We start from the raw sequence: 22,221 nt of genomic DNA on the forward strand, positions 1-22,221 counted from the left end.
TGAAGCAAGAATAACTACATAGGCTTCTTCTAAAGTTGTTTTGCTGGAAATTTTTACAAGGAATCTCAGATTAGATTTTTAAAAACCTCTCAATGCTAGGAAGCCAAACCAAGGCAGTCATTGAATTTTACCTGCTGTATCTAATATCTTGAGGTTCCTGGGTCTACCCAGAAGTGAAAACTTTTACTCATTCATTATAAGGTTGGGAACGCTTGAAGCCAAAAAGTCTATGCACATTTGTAAATATGACATTCCAGTCAAAGCCTTGGAAATACAATTTCTGTTTTCAGTTGTATCCTGTTATAAAGAGGATAAAGAGAACTAAGTCTTATTGAACTTATGCAAATAGCCATAAGGCCATAAGAATAAGAATACTCACAAATAGTTTCCAAATTCTGGAGGGATTATACATGGAGGAAAATCAAATGTCTCAATTTTTGTTTACAAAAGTATATTTCACCAAATTGCTATAAACTATAAAGAGCTTAAAAGAAAAAACTTGCCTTAAATCTGAAAAATAAAACATTAAAGAACCAACAACATTTCAAATAAGAAGTCTTAAAAACCCATAATTCTTCCTTATCAATTCATTCATTCTCATGTAATTAATTCTTTCTCTGTTTATCTTGGTTAGCAGTTTCACAAACCCATCAGTTTCTTCATGAGAGTTCTGGAAGTTCAGTCCAAGATATGAACTCAAAGTTATTAGACACTTGTACTTGTCAGAGTTATTTTTATTCTTCCCATATACCCTTTTGAAGACATAGCACTTTAGGATTACAATTGCTTGCAATGAGCTTTCAGAAAAAGTATTAGAGAGAAACAATTAATTGTGAAGAAGAAACAGTATTAGAAACAATTAGAAGAAAAAGTATTAGACAGAAACAATTAACTGTGAATGGCAATAAACAGTATTAGAGAGAAACAATGAACTGTGAATAACAAGACTTAAAATGGCCATGGTTAAAGATCTGATGAGAAGTATGCAATTGGCAAGGAATTCTGGTCATTTCTGTGGCACACAACAATTTAAAATTACCAAAATTGTGACTGATAGCATTTATACCATGACATATCAGATTTCTAGGAACCTATATAATTTTGGAACACACGTTAATAACATTCATATAAACATAATTCAAAGAAGGTTAAGCAGCATATCTTATTTTGACAATGCTTCTCATATAATTTAATATATAAGATATGGCTAATTAGTCTAATATCTCTCTTTTTCAGATCATTTGAGAAGTTCCATGGATCTCTGGAACATCCCAAATTTCGTTTGAGGTCAAAAATACTTCATTTTTATTTTTGAGAAGCTTTTCAATTATTAAGGGTTTAAAACATTTGATCTAAATAGGATCATAAGCCGGGTACAGTGGCTCTCACCTGTAATCCCAGCATTTTGAGAGGCCGAGGCGGGTGGATCACTTAAGGTCAGGAGTTTGAGACCAGCCTGGCCAACATGGCGAAACCCTGTCTCTACTAAAAATACAAAAATTAGCTGGGTGTGGTGGTGCACGCCTGCAATCCCAGCTACTTGGGAGGCTGAGGCAGGAGGATCACTTGAATCCAGGAGGCGGAGGTTGCTGTGGACCAAGATATGTCACTGCACTCCAGCCTGGGCAACAGAGCAAGACTCTGTCTCAAAAATAAATAAATAAATAAATAATAAATAAATAAATAAATAAGATCATAGGTCAATATGAAATAAAACCAAGTGACAAAAGATTTCAAAGGCACAAAGTGTTACAGGTAGTCAGGCGTGAGCAGGGCAGGAGAGAACTCTCCTACCCCAACCAGGAGTGTCAGGTGACCATCAGGTGATGGTTCGGCAGTTGTCACACTGCCTCCCTAAAAATGATAATTTGGCAGCCAGCACCAGGAAGAGACAATTACCTTATGGTCTACAGCTGTCCCACTAAAGTGTTAATTGATCGCAGGCACCAGGGACAGGCAGTTTTCCAAATACATGAAGACACTTGAGACTGGTAATAGGCTTCCAATAAAATCTCAGGAATTGGGCAAGTGAGCTCAGGCATGCACATTGAGAGACTAAGTGGTGGATTATGACCTCCCGGGGACATTCCACTGGAAAAGGGAAGAAAGCCTTAGATGGGCATGCCTACAACTTCCTAAACATACCGCAAATGCCCACTTCCCGAGAGTAAGGAGGACACTGCACATGTGGGTGGCTCACCCTTGGGGAAGAATGAGGGGAAAGGGGCACAAGAAGCTGGAAGTGGGCCAGCATATAAAGTCCTAGGATCAAGGCTAAATGCCATCCTTGTCCTTCAAGTTGCCCGCTTGGGTCTCTTCCAAGTGTACTTTCCTTTCTGTACTGCTCTGAAGCTTTTTAATAAGCTTTCACTCCTGCTCTGAAACTTGCCTTGGTCTCTTTTTCTGCCTTCTGCCCCAGTCAAATTCTTTCTTATGAGGAGGTAAGAAGTGAGGTTGCTGTAGACCTGTATGGATTCGTCACAGATAATGTGGATACTTTCTATCTCTAACAAAAGTACCTGCAATTATCTTGTTGAAACATGGAACCCCTATTTCCTAGGCCAGTTACCAAAAAGGTAAAGAAATACTCTCACAATTTTCTATTAAGAATAGATCAGGCTGGGCGCGGCAGCTCACGCCTGTAATCCCAGTACTTTGGGAGGCCTAGGCGGACAGATCACAAGGTCAAGAGATTGAGACCATCCTGGCCAACATGGTGAAACCCTGTCTCCACTAAAAATACAAAAATTAGCTGGGCATGGTGGCCCGTGCCTGTAGTCCCAGCTACTTGGGAGGCTGAGGCAGGAGAATCGCTTGAACCCAGGAGGTGGAGGTTGCAGTGAGCCAAGATCGTGCCACTGCACTCCAGCCTGGCGACAGAGCGAGACTCCATCTCAAAAAAAAAAAAAAAAAAGAAAAGATCGGTGCTTTGAGAAAACCCTATTATTCCAACATTCCAACATGGGAGCCCAAACTCCAGCCTTGCGTCAGTATACTTTTGATATTAATGCTGTATTTTTAGAAAAACTTATAAACAATTCCCTTCTAATTTTAGCCAACTTGCTCACACATAAAATTTCTTTCACAAGATTTATCTTTTATAAACCTTCTACAGCCTGTTTAAACCTTCAGTTTTGATTTTATCTTAGGACAAAAATTTACTTTTCTTTCTCCTTATCATTTTGACCAAAGTTCTCTCTTATGCAAAAGAAAAAATTACTCTTTGCTTTTAACCTTCTTTACCCAAAATACCCCTCATAACTTTTTTTTTTTTGCATCTTTCTTACTTCCTGGTTTCTTCCTGCCTCATTTCTATTTCCTTCCTAAATCCATATTTTAAAATGACCTTTAAATTAGATAAAATTGCTCTTCTTAATGCAAAATGTATCCTCGCGTCTTCTTATAATTTTTCTCACCAAAAACACATCTTACTTTTCTTGTACACTTTGCATATAGAATTTTTTTCTTTTTCTGATAGTTTTGATTACATATATTAATTAGAATTTTAAAATTCTCAATAACCTTAATTTTTGTGAATAACTAGGAAGTTATTTGAGCTATTTGTGATATACCAACATTTTATGACTATATATTTCACAATTTTTAGACATTGTGAAAAAAATTGTTCTTGAAAAAAGTTTTTTGTTCCTCAAAGAATTTTTTTTAAATTTACTAACAGAGATTCAAATATATTTAGTTTGTCTACATCATATAAAAACAAAATGCCAAAGTATATAAACTTAAAGCTTATGCTTAATAATTAATGTTTTAGTATTTTAACTTATTTAGCAATTACCAAGACATTTAATTGGTATATATTATGTAATTCTGCTTTAAGATTTCAAATTACCAAAAACATTTTTGAAACTATGAGTTTATTTGTAAACACTTATGCCTAATTTGCTTGTTTTTGACAATCATGTTTGAACTGTTTATAAAACTTCTCTAAGACATTGAAGAAAACTCTCCATCATCTCAAGTTATTTCTCTGCTAACAATTTCTACAGCATGCAAATGATAGGCAAGAACTCTAAAGTTAAATACATGAGTATTTTTGCTGATCAGAAGACATGGCTGCTTTTCAAATACGTTGACTCTTGAACAGCATGGGTTTGAACTGCACAGATCCACTTATATGTGGATTTTCTTCTGCCTCTGCCACCCTACCATAGGAAGACGAACCCCTCCTTTTTCTCCTCCTCAGCCTAGCCAATGTGAAGACAATGAGGATGAAGACCTTTATGATGATCCACTTCCATTTAGTGAATGGTAAATATATATTTTCTCTTCCTTATAATTTTTTTAATAACATTTTATTTTGTCTAGCTTACTTCATTGTAAGAATACTGTATATAATACATTTAAGATACAAAATATATGTTATTGACTGTTTATGTTATTTACAAGGCTTCCAGTCAATAGTAGGCTGCCAATTTAAATAACAGAGAGTGGCTCTCTAAAAATATATATATATATTTATTTGGGAATAAAGCATTACAATGGAAATACACATGCCACAGTAAACTATGTGCATATTCAGGGAAGTCAAGGATGACAAAGGCTTTTAAAGGAAAAAATGAGGAGGATGACATAATTATTTTGAAATAATTATCCTTGATTATAAAAATCAATAATAAGGGTGATGCCAGTCTGAGGTCCGGCAGGTAGTTGCTAGGCAGATGTCCTTTTAGAAGTATTTTTTTGCATAAGATTGCAGTGGTCTTAGTTTAAGATTGTGGCTTTTGCAGTCTTTTGTGATCATTTTTGTTATCAGGCACACAAATATGAGAACCCTGTCTTCATGACCTTCCCTGGCTCTATTTGTCTGGATTTTCTTAACCCATTTTGATTTTGACAACTTTCACAAGGCTATTAGTAGTTAAGTTTTTGGGAAACTGTCGCAGATGAGTGACAACTATCTGGGCCAGTGGCACAGGGGTAAAATAATTTACTAGGACAGATGTAGGTAAAGAAAGGCAGATTTATTAGAGAAAGTATGAAAATATGTTGCAAAGAAGCAACGAACAGAATCAACAAGAGAGGAGCTGACTGAAAGGAAACAAAAGGTTGCTGGAGATTTTAGAGAATGGTTCTTGGGCTGCAGAGTGCTGCGAGCAGTACTCATAACCCCAAAGTTGCAGGGAGCTAACTTGCAAGTGTCTGGTGATAGCTGGGCTCAGGAAGATTATGAGTTATTTGCACAGGAGGGCTATGCGTCCTGGACCATGAATGTCATCAACATATTAATGACATTCTTTACAGAAATAGAAAAAACAATCCTTGTTTCTGTTGAACTGCAAAAGACTTTTAATAACCAAAGCAATCTAGAGAAAAAAACAGCAAATCTAAAGGTATCACACTACCTGACTTTAAAATATACTATAAAGATCTAGTGACCAAAATAGGTTGATATTGGCATAAAATCAGACACATAGACCAATGGAACAGAATAGAAAGCCCAGAAACAAATCTGCACATCTATAGCCAACTGATTTTCAAAAAAAGTTTACAAAGACACACATTGGGAAAAGGACAGTCTCTTCAATAAATGGTACTAGGGAACTGGATAGCCACATGAACAAAAATGAAACTAGACCCTTATCTTTCACCATATTCAAAAATCAACTAAAAATGATTGAAAGACTTGAATGTAAGACTTGAAACTAAGGAACTAGTAGGAGAAAACATTGGAGAAATACTTCATGACATTAGACTGGGGCAAAGATTTTTTGTTACTTTTTTTATTTTTAAAAAGTACTATTTTCACAAGACGATGGGTGTCAAGGAAAGATTTTTTGGCTATGACTCTACAAGCATAGGCAACAAAAGCAAAAATAGACAAATGGGATTAAATCAAACTAAAAACTCTACAGCAAAGGAAACATTCAGAGTGAACAGACACCTATAGAATGGGAAAAATATTTGCAAACTATATATATCACAAGTGGTTAATATCCAGAATATATAAGAAACTGAAACAACTCAAGAGAAAAAATAAAAAGACCACCAAATAACCTGATTTAAAAATTGGCAAATGATCTGAAGAGACAGTCCTCAAAATAAGACAAATAGCCAACAGTTATATGAAGAAATGCTCAACAGCACTAATAATCAGGGAAAAGCAAGTCAAAACCAAAATGAGATATTTCCTTATTCCAGTTAGAATGGCTACTGTCAAAGAGACAAAAGATAAAAATGCTGGCAAGAATGTGGAGAAAAAAGAACCTTTACACACTGTTGATGGAGATTTAAATTAGTACAGCCATTATGGAAAACAGTATGGAGGTTTCTCAAAAAATTAAAAATAAAACTACCATATTATTCAGCAACCCTATTACTGGGTATATATGCAAAGGAAAGGAAATCAGTATGTCAAGGAGATGTCGGCATTCCTATGTTTATTGCAGCAGTATTCTCAGTAGCCAAGATATAGAATCAACCAAAGTGCCCATCAACAGATGACTGAATAGAGAGAATTTAGTATATATACATAATGAAATACTATTTAGCCATAAAAATGAATGAAATCCCATCATTTGTGGCAACATGGATGAACTCGGAGGACATTATGTTAAATGAAATAAGCCAGACCCTAAAGACGAATAGCATATGACCTCATTCATTTGAGGTAGCTAAAAAGTTGATCTCATAGAAGTAGAAAATAGAATAGTCATTTGAGGTAGCTAAAAAGTTGATCTCATAGAAGTAGAAAATAGAATAGTGGTTACTAGACATTCATCCAGAAAAATGAAAACTTACATTCACAGAAAAAAACTATGCATAAATATTCATACCAGCTTTATTTATAATAATGTAAAACTGGAAATAATCAAAATATTCTACAATAGTTTAACAGTTAAATAAACTGTGGTACATCCATACCACGAAACACTACTCAGCAATGAAATGAACAAACTATTGGTAGATACAACCCCAAAAGGCTATATACTGTATAATTCCATTTATATAACCTTCTTAAAATGACAAAAGTAGGCCAGGCATGGTGGCTCATGCCTGTAATCCCAGCACTTTGGGAGGCCAAAGCAGGCAGATCATCTGAGGTCAGGAGTTTGAGACCAGCCTGGGCAACATCGTGAAACCCCATCTCTACTAAAAATACAAAAATTAGTCGGGCATGGTGGCGCACACCATGTAACCCCAGCTACTTGGGAGGCTGAGGCAGGAGAATTGCTTGAACCTGGGAGGCGGAGGTTGGAGTCAGCCGAGATCGCACTCCAGCCTCGGTGACAGAGTGTGACTCCATCTCAAAAAAAAAAAAAAAAAAAAAAGATAAGAGTATAGAGATGGAGAACAAATTAGTAGTTTACAGAGTTTAGGGATGGAGGGTGCAGGGGGTTGAGTGTGACTATAAGGGAGTAGTAGCACAAGGGAGATCTTTGCAGTGACTGAAGAGTTTTGCATATTGATTGCTAATCTACACCTGCGATCAAATGACATAGAACTATACAAAAACATTGTGCCAATGTCAGTTTACTGGTTTTAATATTGTACTATAGTTATGCAAAATGTAACATTTAGGGGAAACTGAGTAAAAGGCACACAGGATTTCTTTACTATCTCTGCAATTTCCTGTTAATTTATATTTCAAAATAAAAAGTTAATAAATAATCAAAGAAAGACATAAAGTCAGAGGCTTATGTGTTTGGTGAGACAGTGTTCCCTGATGCAAGGAGCAATGGATTTGGAATCAGATGAACCAAGACCCAGTTTCTGCTCCCCATGCCTTACCAGCTGTGTGCTCTTAAGAAAGTCAGTTAACCTTTCTGAGCTTCAGTTTTCTATTTCATAGAATGGTCCTTATCAATTTTCTAGCTACAAACATTAGCTATTTGTATACCGCCTTATAAACATTTTTTGCCATATTCTCTATAGCCTGTTGTATTGTGTACTGAATATTTCTTATAGAGGCCAGGCACGATGACTCACGCCTGTAATCACAGCACTTTGGGAGGCCAAGATGGGAGGATCACATGTGGTCAGGAGTTCAAGACCAGCCTAGCCAACATGGTAAAACCCTGTCTCTACTAAAAATAGAAAAATTAGTCAGGTGTGGTGGCACATGACTATAATCCCAGCTACATGGGAGGCTGAGGCAGGAGAATTGCTTGAACCTGGGAGGCGGAGGTTGCAGTGAGCCAAGATTGCTCACTGCACTCCAGCCTGGGTGACAGAGCAAGACTCTGTCTCATAAAGATATATATGTATTCCTTATAGAGATCAACACAGTCCATTTACTTAAATCAATACCAAGCCCAAATCCTGAGTGATGTTATATATAAAACCATGACATCAAGGACTAGTTAATTTTTTCTCAAATGAGCATTAAAGTAAATAACTATTAAAAACATATACTTTTTTGTGCTGCCTAAATGATCACACATACTGTCAATGGTATGGACCACCTATTTCAGGAAACATTAGTTTAGCCCAAATACTTTACTTTTTAGATAGAGAACATGATGTCTCATAGACAGAAATAAACTTTCAGATTTGAAAGATCACTTAAAATGTAAACCACAATTTCTCATCACATTTTAAATAAATTCCAAAGTCCTTAATGAAGGCCTATTGGATCTGATAGGATGTAGCTGCGCCTGCCTCTATGATTTCCATTTCTTTTATCCGTTCTCTTGCTGCCACTACTCCAACCACACTTGACCTCTTGCTCTTCCTAGCATACCGAACACTTTTTTGCCTCAGGGGCTTTGCTCTTGCTGTTCTCTCTGCCTGGAAGATTCTAGATATCTATGTGGTTCAATTCCTAGTACATTCAGGTTCTGCTCTTTGCCACTTCCTCAATGAGTCCTTATTTGACCCTCCTACTCAAAATAGCCACACACATATATATCATATTATTCTCTATTCCTCTTACTGTACACTCAATCCTGTGTGCCTAACACACACACACTCACACTCACACATAACACATACACATGTATATTATTCTCTATTCCCCTCACTCTGCACTCAATCCTGTGCGTCACACACACACTCACACGTACACGTATATATTATTCTCTATTCCCTTTACCCCTTACACTGCACTCAATCCTATGTGCCTTACACACACACTCACACATACACACGTATATCAATATTCTCTATTCCTCTTACTCTACACTCAATCCTGTGTGCCTTTCACACACACACTCACACACATATTCTCATACACACACACACACACACACACAAGTATATTATTCTCTATTCTCCTTTCCGTATTTTTCTTTATAGCACTTATCACCAACTGACACTATATGTTTGTTGTCCCTCTCCCTAATTAGAATGGCCGGACTTTGCTTTCTTCTCTTAAGCTCAGTGCCTAGAATTGTGCCAGTGCACAGACCCACATGCAGCCAATTCAGCTATCCTCCCTGCAGAATCTGAGGGGAGTGGTCATGTCATCTCAGTTTGCAGCTTTAAAACAGCAGGAGCCACCAGCTCCTCCAGGCAGTCTAACCATTTTCCAGATGGTTCCCATCTTCAGAGGTCTTTCTGATGAGTTTCAACTTGTGCCCTTGCAGTTTCCACTCAGGCCTATTAGTTCTGCCCTGTGGGCCTACACAGAACATGCCTTTCAGATACTTGAAGACAGCAATTATGACTCTCTCCAGCTGTTTACTGCTTTTCAAGTTAAACAGACCACTCCTTCCATCATTGCTCAGGCATAATCCTCTGGGATGACAGAAAGAACATGTTATCTGGGGACAGGTAACCCAGATCTGAATCCAGACCTCACTCATAGTCACTGTGTAACCCTGAGCACATCACACCTGCCTATCAGGGCTCCTGTGAGGATTCCAGGGGGTCATATATATAAAGTGCTTAGCATAGTTGCTGCCTGACAGTGAAAGTTCAGTGGATGACATTGATGTTCATTGCTTTCCTAAAGAAAGTTCTGTCCAAATCCTGAAAGCAAAACAAATTTCCTGAACTCCATCAGGTCCGCTGCCTGCATGTAGAAAGAGGAGAGTAGAACACACTGGACTCACCCAAAGGCGGAAAAGGACCAGGAACCCAAAAAGGAAGATCCAGTGGGCCCACAGGCAGCTCTCCTAATGGAGCCTGGGCAGTGCCCTCTTCTTTTTTTTGGAAAAACTGCAAGAAATATTTTTTGCTTTGTTGTTTGAGGCTGGAGTCCAAGAAAAACCCAGAAATGGTTGATATGAAGGATTTGGAGTAGGAAAATAGGATAAAAATTCAGAGTTAAGAGCTGGACAACGAGTTGGGTTATGAGGGCTTCCACCCCAGTCTGTTTCTTTCTTGCTCATGGTAGGACCCTAGACAATTCTTTTCCACTCTCAGCCTGCATTTTCTCAGCTGGGAAATGCCAATTCTAAGAGCTACCGGGATACAATTATATGCCATATGTGCGTTCACTCACTCGGTGCTTTTCAACACATGTTCACTGCATACTCTGGGTGTCCCAAAATGACAGCCTGTTCCTAACCTCAGGGGTCTCACTGTCTATTAAAAGTTTCCCTTAGGGTATCATTCTGAAAGGGAAGAGGAACTAGAAAAACACTTAGTTCCAGTGTGTCATGATAAACACACAGAGGAAAAGAAAACAGCAGCTGTGAGAATATAGGGGAGGGGGATAAATTATGAAGGAGAGGGACAGGAAAGGCTTCTTGGAGAAGGGATCTGTTCTCTGCCCAGTGCAACAGCCTTGGAGAAGACTTGCGCCTCCTCTGCTAGTGCCTTTCGCATCCCCAAGGATATCTAGAGCAGGACCCTGAACACTGGATAATCAGTTTATACTGCTGAGTGGCAGGCTGATGTTCTGGGTGGTGTAACCTTCTGCCCTTCTCTAATTTTTTGTCTGTGAGTCAGCCTTACCTAGGTCAATAAAATGCTGAGTGCACACCCAGCTTCCCCAGCACATTCAGAATGCTGCCAGATCATTTCTCACCCCTCTCAGGAGACATTAAACTCTTTGTCCTGGCCTTAGTTGTCCTTGTGGTCCTGGCTCAGACTGCCCCAGGTAAACAGAACCATGGAGAGGAGGAAAAAGGGAGTAAGGATGGGGTCCTAACCACAAAATCATTGGAAAATTGAACATGTGTGGAAGCGAGGAGAGCCCACAGAGATGGCTGAGATCTGATGAAAGGCTTATAATGAATATGCTCCCATAAGAAGGGTAGCCTGTCAGCCCTGACCATGGTGGTGCTTCTCATTAGGAAACCTGGAGAATATCTGCAGAGGCCAAGGTGTTTTATATGAAGTCCCTTCCATATGCAGAAGCAACCCCAACATCTCTAGTATCCTGAATGCCTCTGGCCCATATGTCAACAGTCTCATCCTGTGAGTCTCTCACTTCAACCCCACTTTCAGTTGATACTACCTCTCGTAATAATCAGTTTCATTACTTCACTTCTCCACTGTTGTTGGGCTTTGAGTGCTCCTTTAAAGCAGGCAGAGGAGGCAACTTGCTCTTGTCTTGGAATATATGGTGAAAAAGTTATAAGTTGATGTTGGATATCTACAGGTTTATAAAAATAGGCTCACAGTGTGGAGCTGGGGTTAGAGCAGAAGATTTTGGCTTTCAAGTTGAACATGCTCAAAGCTCTCTAACAGCATAAACAGGCGTCATGGCCAGGTGGTGAATAACTTCTAATGGAAATGTTTTCCCCTTAGGGAAAGGGGGCTCTAAAGTTGATGATTTTTAATTCTGTGATTTCCTTTGGGTCATTGCTGTTGGAAGTCGCATCCTCTCTTGGAGCAGCTATTCAAGCTGAAAGCCTCTGACAATCACTCAGTTGTTCTAGAAGCAAAAGAAGGTTATTCTGGGTTAACCCTGAGTTGGTTTGAGCATGCCTTATATTCCAGCGAGGGCAAGTAGAAAAGAGGGAGTTGCAGATGCAAGAGACATTTTGGAGAAAGAATCTACATATTGACTCTTGAAATACTGGAAGAGAAAAGTGAGAGTCAATGTGACTGATTTTTTTCAGTCTGAACATTTGGTAAAAGACAGAGAATTAGGAATTATCTCCCAGAAGAAGAGTTTGGGGAAAAGACAAGTGGAAAGAATCTGTAGTTTAGATTAAGATATAATGATCCCTCAACTGAATCCAATGTGCTGAGAAAGCTGGGTTTGCAGTCTGCGTTGACTTAGAGTCACAGAAAATAAATCAGGGAAGGGCATAGTGTTAAACCCTCCCTGCACCCGCCCCCCAACACACACACACACAAACACAACTTCAGCCTGCAGCTCAGAAATGTAAATTGATCATCCATTGTTCAGGGTCTTGCTTTAAACAACCCCTGGGGCAAGCACCCCTAGAACAAACAATGCCTGGCACATAGTAGATGCTCAACAAATTGTGGTTAGATGAATAATGAATGCAGAGAGGAAAAAAAGATAATTGAAGGCTTAGTCCTACTCCCTGGCAAGCATCTAGATTTAGAAAGGAAGTAGAACCAGATTTAGTGAGACTGTGAAAAATGACAGAGACGAAAGTATCATAAGCATAGAAATAAAATTCAACTAGAGCTGATTAGAGGAAGGAAGATAATCACTCCTAGTCATTAAACATGCACAAATTTATAACATTCCCATGAATGCCATTAAGTGTCAAAATCAATGTTTCACTCTAACCATTATTACTATTATCAACATCCTTTGTTTAATTTACTTTTTAAATGTATTCATATATTCATGTCTTTGCTTATTTTGATAGATGGATGGATCAGAAGGTACTATTATGGAACTTGCAGATGCAGGAAATCATGCAGAGAAATTGAGAGGAAGAAAGAAAAACGTGGGGAAAAACATATTTGCTGTGTCCCTAAAGAAAAGGATAAACTATCACACATTCACAACCAAAAAGAGACAAGTGAGCTATATATCTAGTTGTGACTTCTGAATTCAGAATTTTAATAGTCATTATAATGAGTCAATGAAATGGCTATCGGGGGCACCTGCATTGTCCTAGATCTCTGTTAAGTCTTCACAGGGCCCATTAGAAAACCACGCTCATTCCTGCTATCAATGTATCTCTCTAGCCTACTGTAGCCCAACAACGCTCTAAGCCGTCTCTGGATATGACTGATAATAGTGGTTTTCAAGGTAAGAAAATTTTATAGGATCTAGATCTTGAATTCCTAAACCTCTGACAGGGTCCCTGAACGTAGAAGTTTACCAGGTTAACGCAAATTGGACCTTAGCTACAGATTCTTATCTAATGTCTCATCCTGGAGAGTTGCAATAAAATAGAGTAATCCAGAAAGTGTCCTTTTCTGTCTTTAGCTCAAAATTTAGCTCAAGGCTCTGCCGTATGGTCTTACTCTTGGAACTTATCCCTTATCCCAAGTTCCTAGGCACCTTTGGCTGTCCAAAGATTGGCATGCCCTCTGACCAGGAGGCAACTACTCCTGCCCCCAAGCAAATGGAAGAGAAAAATAAAAGGCCCAACATTTAGTGAGAACTTACTATGTGCAAGGCCTTGTCCTAAGCACTTTACTTCATTTTGTCCCAACAACAGCTCCAGGAGATAGGAACTAGTGTGCCCCTTCGCCAGAAGAGGAAACTAAGTCACAGAAAGTTTAAGTGACTTGCCCTAAATGGCACAGATAGCTAGTTCAGTAACAGGACTTTGAACCTGCAATGCCTGGATTCAGGCACCGTGCTTCCTCATAGTGGAAAGAGATTGCTGCATTATGAAAAGCTTCACTTTATTCTTCCCACACAGAACCAACCTCTTTAATAGGGAAGGTGTGGTGAAGAAAGAGCTTTGTGTGCCCTCTTGTGGTCAAAATGTGTAATGAACCCAGTCCTAGCAGGTTCATCCAGGTTCAAATAAAGGTTATCCTAGGTTGCACTTGAGGGAGAAATGGCTCTGGCTTTGCAGAGAGTTGCAGCTCAGGGGCCAATGCCAATCACATCTGAAGTTGAAAAGTATCCATACCTTCTGTTGACACAACGATCTGGAGGACACAGTCCAAAGGCAAGGTACAACAATCATCAGAATAATGGCAGCCACTAACTCTTCAGCCCAGTTCCTGTCAGTTCTCTCATTTCCCCCCACTAGAATACTATGAGGCATCTTCAAAATGGAAGCATTGATCTGGACTATAAACTCCGTATACCTTTCAACCTTTAAGGCCTTCTTCATTCTTTACATTATGGTGAAAATTATGCACTCTACCTATGACTGCAGAAGATGCCACCTTAGAGAGCAAAGGCATGGAGGATGAAGAGAGAGACTGGGAAATAGGAAATGTATACCTCAATCTGGGTACTCAAACCATAACCCTAAAATATACCTTCTGTTCCTCCTTGCTTCCCCATACGCATATATCATGTTAGCCACAGAGACTTTCCAAGTCTGCTTCTATAGCACCTGCTCTTCATCTCTGCCTCTGGTCTTCCAGTTCAGCCATCATCTTTCCTTGTCCATTGCTATAGAATGAATTTTGTGCCCCACTACCCAAAAATTGTGTGTTGAAGTCAGAACCTCCAGTGCCTCAAAATGTGACTGCATTTGGAGGTAGTCTTGAAAGAGGTGACTAAGTTTAAATGAAGTCATTAGGACAGATACAAATTCGATCGGACTACTGTTCTTATAAGAAGAAATTAGGACAGAATTATTTTACAAATAATTATGACCCACAGCAAGAAGACCACATTCAGATCCAGGAGATCATGACTATCTACAAGTCAAAGAGAGAAGACTCAGAAGAAATCAACCCTACTGACACCTTGATCTCAGATTTTTAGCCTCCTGAATTGTGAGAAAATAAATTTGTATTGTTTAAGCCACCTGATCTGTGATACTTTGTTGTGACAGCCCTGGCAGACTGATACAGACATACTGTAACATCAGCATCCTAGTCATCTCTTTTTCTCTCATTAGGACTTTGACTCACTCCAGGCTTTTCATACAGTTGCCAGAAGAACATCTCTACAATCCAAATATGAAATTTTTTCTTTCCAAATTGTCCAAAAGCTGCATAACCCTTTCAGGAATCAATTCTCAACTCCCTTTATGATAATCCCTGCCTGCCTCAGTAGTTTTATATCCAGTTCCTCCTCCCTTTCAATTCCCACCGTGGACCTCCCAAACAACCTTATTCTTGGAAATTAATTAATCTAATTTCTTGCCCTTCTTTTTATAGACTGCCCCTTCTGCCTGAAAGTTTCTTATTGCAAAACAGATTACTCCATCCCCCTCTGAAAAGAGGTTAAGTAGGGAAGAAAAGTCATCCTAAGAATATTTATTAATTTAAAAACTCATTGGTGAAATAAGTCTCCACTCAAACATGCCAATTTCTTAGAATCTGTGCCTCTCTCAAACCCAGCAGGTCAATGTCTTCCATGGACTAATTGTGAACATGCAAAAATGCATGGCAAATTGTCATAAAGTGACATTTAAACCTTCTTGAATATGCAGGATTTTCTCTAGATATTGATAGTCATGTTATAAAATTAAACTGTTAATATGCAAAGCCATTAATAAATGAGGATCAGTAAGAATTACATTAGTTGAAAATTAAAGAGAAAATTGACAAGAATGATGATATAAGAAGTAATTTTTTAAAACACTTCTTAACTAACAAAGCATAAGGAAAAGCCCAGAGAAAAACTGATTGGAACCTAGAATATTTTTGCAAATAATTGTGATTATGCTACATTTTAAAAAGGCAAACCTACAGTAAAGTATTTTTTTATTTTCATGCTTCTAACTAGAATTATTTTCATTTTGGCCAAAAAACTCCACTTATAAAGAATGTTATAAGTGATAACTGTTTGGTAAATATAAATGAATATTGACTATAAAAAACAATTATAATAATGTCTTAGGGCATTATAATATCTATATAATTAATATGCATAACAATAACAGCATAAAAGGTTGAACAGAGGTTAATGGACAACTAATATTTTGTTGATTTCCAGATTGTATAAAATATTGTAGAGCTTCAAATGATATTATCTTCATCGAGAGAGGGTCCACCCTTTCCCTTGGTAGGCTGATATAGTAGAATTTAGTTGCTACAATTCAATCATAAAGGAACCTGATTCAAAGTTAGCTTGTAGTTTTGATAAGGCATTGTCTACCTCTTGATCTTTTGTCTGTGTAGCCATGCCTTCTACATATAGAACCAGCTTATACTCATTTTGGAAGCATTAACTCCCTAGCATTGAATATCTCATAAAACTCATACTTATCCAGTAAGTTTTTAGATGCAATATGTGGTTGTACTTAAGAGCCTATTCTTTGGAGCCAGAAACTTTTTTTTATTATTATACTTTAAGTTACAGGGTACATGTATACAACGTTCAGTTTTGTTACATATGTATACATGTGCCATGTTGGTGTGCTGCACCCATTAACTTGTCATTTACATTAGGTATTTCTCCTAATGCTATCCCTCCCCCTTCCCCCCACCCCACCACAGGCCCCGGTGTGTGTTGTTCCCTACCCTGTGTCCAAGTGTTCTTATTGTTCAATTCCCACCTATGAGTGAGAACATGCAATGTTTGGTTTTCTGTCCTTGCAGTAGTTTGCTGAGAATGATGGTTTCCAGCTTCATCTATGTCCCTACAAAGGACATGAACTCATCATTTTTTATGGCTGCATAGTATTCCATGGTGTATATGTACCACATTTTCTTAATCCAGTCTATCATTGATGGACATTTGGGTTGGTTCCAAGTCTTTGCTGTTGTGAATAGTGCCGCAATAAACATACGTGTGCATGTGTCTTTATAGCAGCATGATTTACAATCCTTTGGGTATATACCCAATAATGGGATGGCTGGGTCAAATGGTATTTCTAGTTCTAGATCCCTGAGGAATTACCACACTGACTTCCACAATGGTTGAACTAGTTTACAGTCCCACCAACAGTGTGAAAGTGTTCCTATTTCTCCACATCCTCTCCAGCACCTGTTGTTTCCTGACTTTTTAATGATTGCCATTCTAACTGGTGTGAGATGGTATCTCATTGTGGTTTTGATTTGCATTTCTCTGATGGCCAGTGATGATGAGCATTTTTTCATGTGTCTTTTGGCTGCATGTCTTCTTTTGAGAAGTGTCTGTTCATATCCTTTGCCCACTTTTTGATGGGGTTGTTTGTTTTTTTCTTGTAAATTTGAGTTCATTGTAGATTCTGGGTATTAGCCCTTTGTCAGATGAGTAGGTTGCGAAAATTTTCTCCCATTTTGTCGGTTGCCTGTTCACTCTGATGGTAGTTTCTTTTGCTGTGAAGAAGCTCTTTAGTTTAATTAGATCCCATTTGTCAATTTTGGCTTTTGTTGCCATCGCTTTTGGTGTTTTAGACATGAAGTCCTTGCCCATGCCTATGTCCTGAATGGTAATGCCTAGGTTTTCTTCTAGGGTTTTTATGGTTTTAGGTCTAACATTTAAGTCTTTAATCCATCTTGAATTAATTTTTGTATAAGGCGTAAGGAAGGGGTCCAGTTTCAGCTTTCTGCATATGGCTAGCCAGTTTTCCCAGCACCATTTATTAAATAGGGAATCCTTTCCCCATTGCTTGTTTTTCTCAGGTTTGTCAAAGATCAGATAGTTGTAGATAAGCGGTGTTATTTCTGAGGGCTCTGTTCTGTTCCATTGATCTATATCTCTGTTTTGGTACCAGTACCATGCTGCTTTGGTTACTGTAGCCTTGTAGTATAGTTTGAAGTCAGGTAGCGTGATGCCTCCAGCTTTGTTCTTTTGGCTTAGGATTGACTTGGCGATGCGGGCTCTTTTTTGGTTCCGTATGAACTTTAGTTTATTCCAATTCTGTGAAGAAAGTCATTGGTAGCTTGACGGGGATGGCATTGAATCTATAAATTACGTTGGGCAGTATGGCCATTTTCACGATATTGATTCTTCCTACCCATGAGCATGGAATGTTCTTCCATTTGTTTGTACCCTCTTTTATTTCATTGAGCAGTGGTTTGTAGTTCTCCTTGAAGAGGTCCTTCACGTCCCTTGTAAGTTGGATTCCTAAGTATTTTATTCTCTTTGAAGCAATTGTGAATGGGAGTTCACTCATGATTTGGCTGTTTGTCTGTTATTGGTGTATAAGAATGCTTGTGATTTTTGTACATTGATTTTGTATCCTGAGACTTTGCTGAAGTTGCTCATCAGCTTAAGGAGATTTTGGGCTGAGACAATGGGGTTTTCTAGATATACAATCATGTCATCTGCAAACAGGGACAATTTGACTTCCTCTTTTCCTAATTGAATACCCGTTATTTCCTTCTCCTGCCTAATTGCCCTTGCCAGAACTTCCAACACTACGTTGAATAGGAGTGGTGAGAGAGGGCATCCCTGTCTTGTGCCAGTTTTCAAAGGGAATGCTTCCAGTTTTTGCCCATTCAGTATGATATTGGCTGTGGGTTTGTCATAGATAGCTCTTATTATTTTAAGATACGTCCCATCAATACCTAATTTATTGAGAGTTTTTAGCATGAAGGGTTGTTGAATTTTGTCAAAGGCCTTTTCTGCATCTATTGAGATAATCATGTGGTTTTTGTCTTTGGTTCTGTTTATATGCTGGATTACATTTATTGATTTGCATATATTGAACCAGCCTTGCATCCCAGGGATGAAGCCCACTTGATCATGGTGGATAAGCTTTTTGATGTGCTGCTGGATTCAGTTTGCCAGTATTTTATTGAGGATTTTTGCATCAATGTTCATCAAGGATATTGGTCTAAAATTCTCTTTTTTGGTTGTGTCTCTGCCCGGCGTTGGTATCAGGATGATGCTGGCCTCATAAAATGAGTTAGGGAGGATTCCCTCTTTTTCTATTGATTGGAATAGTTTCAGAAACAATGGTACCATTTCCTCCTTGTACCTCTGGTAGAATTTGGCTGTGAATCCATCTGGTCCTGGACTCTTTTTGGTTGGTAAGCTATTGATTATTGCCACAATTTCAGATCCTGTTATTGGTCTATTCAGAGATTTAACTTCTTCCTGGTTTAGTCTTGGGAGAGTGTATGTGTTGAGGAATTTATCCATTTCTTCTAGATTTTCTAGTTTATTTGCGTAGAGGTGTTTTATTCTCTGATGGTAGTTTGTATTTATGTGGGATCGGTGGTGATATCCCCTTTATCATTTTTTATTGCATCTATTTGATTCTTCTCTCTTTTCTTCTTTATTAGTCTTGCTAGCGGTCTATCAATTTTGTTGATCCTTTCAAAAAACCAGCTCCTGGATTCATTAATTTTTTGAAGGGTTTTTTGTGTCTCTATTTCCTTCAGTTCTGCTCTGATTTTAGTTATTTCTTGCCTTCTGCTAGCTTTTGAATGTGCTTGCTCTTGCTTTTCTAGTTCTTTTAATTGTGATGTTAGGGTGTCAATTTTGGATCTTTCCTGCTTTCTCTTGTGGGCATTTAGTGCTATAAATTTCCCTCTACACACTGCTTTGAATGTGTCCCAGAGATTCTGGTATGTTGTGTCTTTGTTCTCGTTGGTTTCAAAGAACATCTTTATTTCTGCCTTCATTTCGTTATGTACCCAGTAGTCATTCAGGAGCAGGTTGTTCAGTTTCCATGTAGTTGAGCGGTTTTGAGTGAGTTTCTTAATCCTGAGTTCTAGTTTGATTGCACTGTGGTCTGAGAGACAGTTTGTTATAATTTCTGTTCTTTTACATTTGCTGAGGAGAGCTTTACTTCCAACTATGTGGTCAACTTTGGAATAGGTGTGGTGTGGTGCTGAAAAAAATGTATATTCTGTTGACTTGGGCTGGAGAGTTCTGTAGATGTCTATTAGGTCCGCTTGGTGCAGAGCTCAGTTCAATTCCTGGGTATCCTTGTTAACTTTCTGTCTCGTTGATCTGACTAATGTTAACAGTGGGGTGTTAAAGTTTCCCATTATTATTGTGTGGGAGTCTAAGTCTCTTTGTAGGTCACTGTATGTATACATGTGTCATGGTGGTTTGCCGCACCTACCAACCAGTCAACCTAGATTTTAAGCCTGGCAGGCATTAGCTGTTTGTCCTGATGCTCTCCTTCTTTTCTCCCTGCTCCAACAGGCCCCAGTGTGTGTTGTTCCCCTCCCTGTGTCCATGTGTTCTCATTGTTCAGCTTCCACTTATAAGTGAGAACATGCAGTGTTTGGTTTTCTGTTTCTTTTTTTGTTTGTTTGTTTTTTCCTCTTCTATTAAGTCCGCTATACTAACTAGAAGGAGAAGCTGTGGTTTTCGCTTGACAGGCCACAGGGCCGATCACCACAGCTTCTTGTAGAGAACATGGGGAGTGCCAAGATAACCATCAGGTGCCGCTTCCTTCCTGTGGCTTTCCGACTTCCAGTCGGTCTGGTCTTTTGCCTTGAAGGGCCCCAAAACATCAGCCCTGGCTATCATCTTCATCCCAAAGGCTGAGAAGATGGGCAGACAAGAACCTGGAGGGTGTCACAGAGAGGTTCCCATCAGGTTCACAGGGCGCCCGCTGTACCTCTTGGAGATGTCAGCTTCAATCAGCTTCTGCAGCTCCTTGGTCTTCTCCAGCAGCAGGTCCAGCTTAGGCTCCAGAGCCACCTGCTCTTCAATTGCCTCCTGCTGCTTCTGCACCATCCGCTCTTTCTTCAAAGCCAGCAGCTGGGACTGCTTCAGCTTTTGCTGGAGGAATTCAGTCACTCAGTCCACATACCTTTGTGAGGCCAGGGTCAAAAACAGGTGTTGCAGTTGAAGATTGGTAAGCTTGCCAATCAGATCCTCTAGCACTGACACCATGGTAACAATCTTCTCTTTGGTCTGGCCCTGCAGGATGGCTGGAGCCAGCTGGAACTGGCTTACAGACAGGTCATCTGCCTCCTCACTCAACTCCACTGCTCTCTGGGCTAAGAAGATCTCAAGCGCCATGAGCTCATCAAGGAACTGATTCCGGGTCTCAGTGTATTCAAGAAGTGTCAGAGCATCTGGGCCCCTGGCAACACCTTCTGGAGCCTGGGTTCCTGCTTCCAGCACTGTGATCTGCAAAGCAACAGCATCGTCTCCCCAGTCACCTCCAGGGTCCTTTGAATCTGATTCCGGGAAGATGCCCCAGTTGATTCCAGCAGCCTCGGCAGAGATGCCAGAGTCAGTCCCCTCAGACACTGCCTCTATCCCAAAGTCGCCCCAGTCAATCGCGTCTTCTGCCACCTGCTCAGGAAGCTCCTCGAGGTGGGGTCGCTCCACCACAGAGGGCTCTGTCACTGTCCTCCACTCGTACACCATTGAGTTTCCCCGCTTCTGCATGAACCGCAGCATTGGCAACACCTGCTCTGTGGGGCTCTCACACACAAACCCCACAGAGGCCTGGTACACGTCAATGGCTTCCCCCAGGGACTGCTGAGACACTGCCCCAATCTCAGCCAGCTGACTCGGCAGGTCCTTCACCAGGGCCAGCAGTTCTCCTCGAACATTTTCACCCGTGATGCCATACTGCTTGCAGGAGTGGTAGAACTGCTCCCACATCTCGGCAGGCACTGCCTGGCACTCCTCCTCCTTGTGGCTGTATTCTTGCTGCAGCTGCTGGCACTTGGCAATCTGCTTCTTCAGTGAGGGGATCTCATAGTTGACATTCCGAACCAGGAGGCTAGAGAGTTCCACTAAGTAGGTGTTGTTCTTCTCATATAGGGCTATGATCTCCTGCCAATCCTTCATCTGCTGTGAAGAGTATTGGCCAAAAATATTTTTCGCGGAGGCCTCTGTGCCTTTGAGAAGGTCCAGGATTCTTAGGCAGTGAAAATAGTGAATGTAGGACCCAGACAGCAGCTGTGCGATCTCTTCGCTCTCTGGCTTGTCCTGGATGGCAGCATTGATCTTCTCTCGGATCGTCAGCACCAGACTCTGCCATTTCAGGCTGCAGTGCCTTCTGTCCACCAGCCAATCGAGCAGCTTGCTGGTCTGGATGTCGATGGGCATGTGCTGATGGTCCTCCATCTTTCCTCCACTTCTGCTTCAGGCCAGAGACTTGGTTTTCTGTTTCTGTGTTAGTTTGCTGAGGATGATGGCTTCCAGCTTCATCCATGTCCCTGCAAAGGACGTGATCTCATTCCTTTTTATGGCTGCATAGTATTCCATGGTGTATATGTACCACGTTTTCTTTAGTCTCTCATTGATGGGCATTTGGGTTGGTTCCATGTCTTACAGGCAACATGATCTTATTTGTAGAAAATCCTAAAGATTCCACACTAAAATAAATGCTAGAACTAATAAACAAATTCAACCAAGTTGCAGGATATAAAATCAACATACATGAC

At 39.7% G+C, this 22,221-nt stretch overlaps 2 protein-coding genes across 2 annotated transcripts; one reads left to right on the forward strand and one right to left on the reverse strand.

Moving 5' to 3' along the window:
- Window positions 1-10,911: 10,911 nt before the first annotated feature.
- Window positions 10,912-12,874, forward strand: DEFB115 (defensin beta 115). The gene is made up of 2 exons (XM_002830171.2): window positions 10,912-11,005; window positions 12,702-12,874. Exons 1-2 carry the CDS (start codon window positions 10,912-10,914, stop codon window positions 12,872-12,874), a joined length of 267 nt encoding a protein of 88 aa, XP_002830217.2.
- A 7,283-nt stretch (window positions 12,875-20,157) lies between these two features.
- On the reverse strand, window positions 20,158-21,927 carry LOC100444216 (CDK5 regulatory subunit-associated protein 3-like). Its single transcript, XM_054541757.2, is given in 2 exon segments — window positions 20,158-20,305; window positions 20,433-21,927. Coding segments are annotated over 2 exon segments (1,617 nt in total). The 5' UTR covers window positions 21,902-21,927.
- Between the last annotated feature and the right edge of the window lie 294 nt (window positions 21,928-22,221).

Source organism: Pongo abelii, chromosome 21 (assembly GCF_028885655.2).
Source record: "Pongo abelii isolate AG06213 chromosome 21, NHGRI_mPonAbe1-v2.0_pri, whole genome shotgun sequence".
NCBI lineage: Eukaryota > Metazoa > Chordata > Mammalia > Primates > Hominidae > Pongo > Pongo abelii.

Bases quoted from the DNA above. Each gene is read 5' to 3' on its own strand.
- DEFB115 (XM_002830171.2), top strand. From the start codon at position 10,912: ATGCTGCCAGATCATTTCTCACCCCTCTCAGGAGACATTAAACTCTTT. The intron at 11,006-12,701 runs GTAAACAGAACC...TTATTTTGATAG, and splicing joins CCTGGCTCAGACTGCCCCAG to ATGGATGGATCAGAAGGTAC.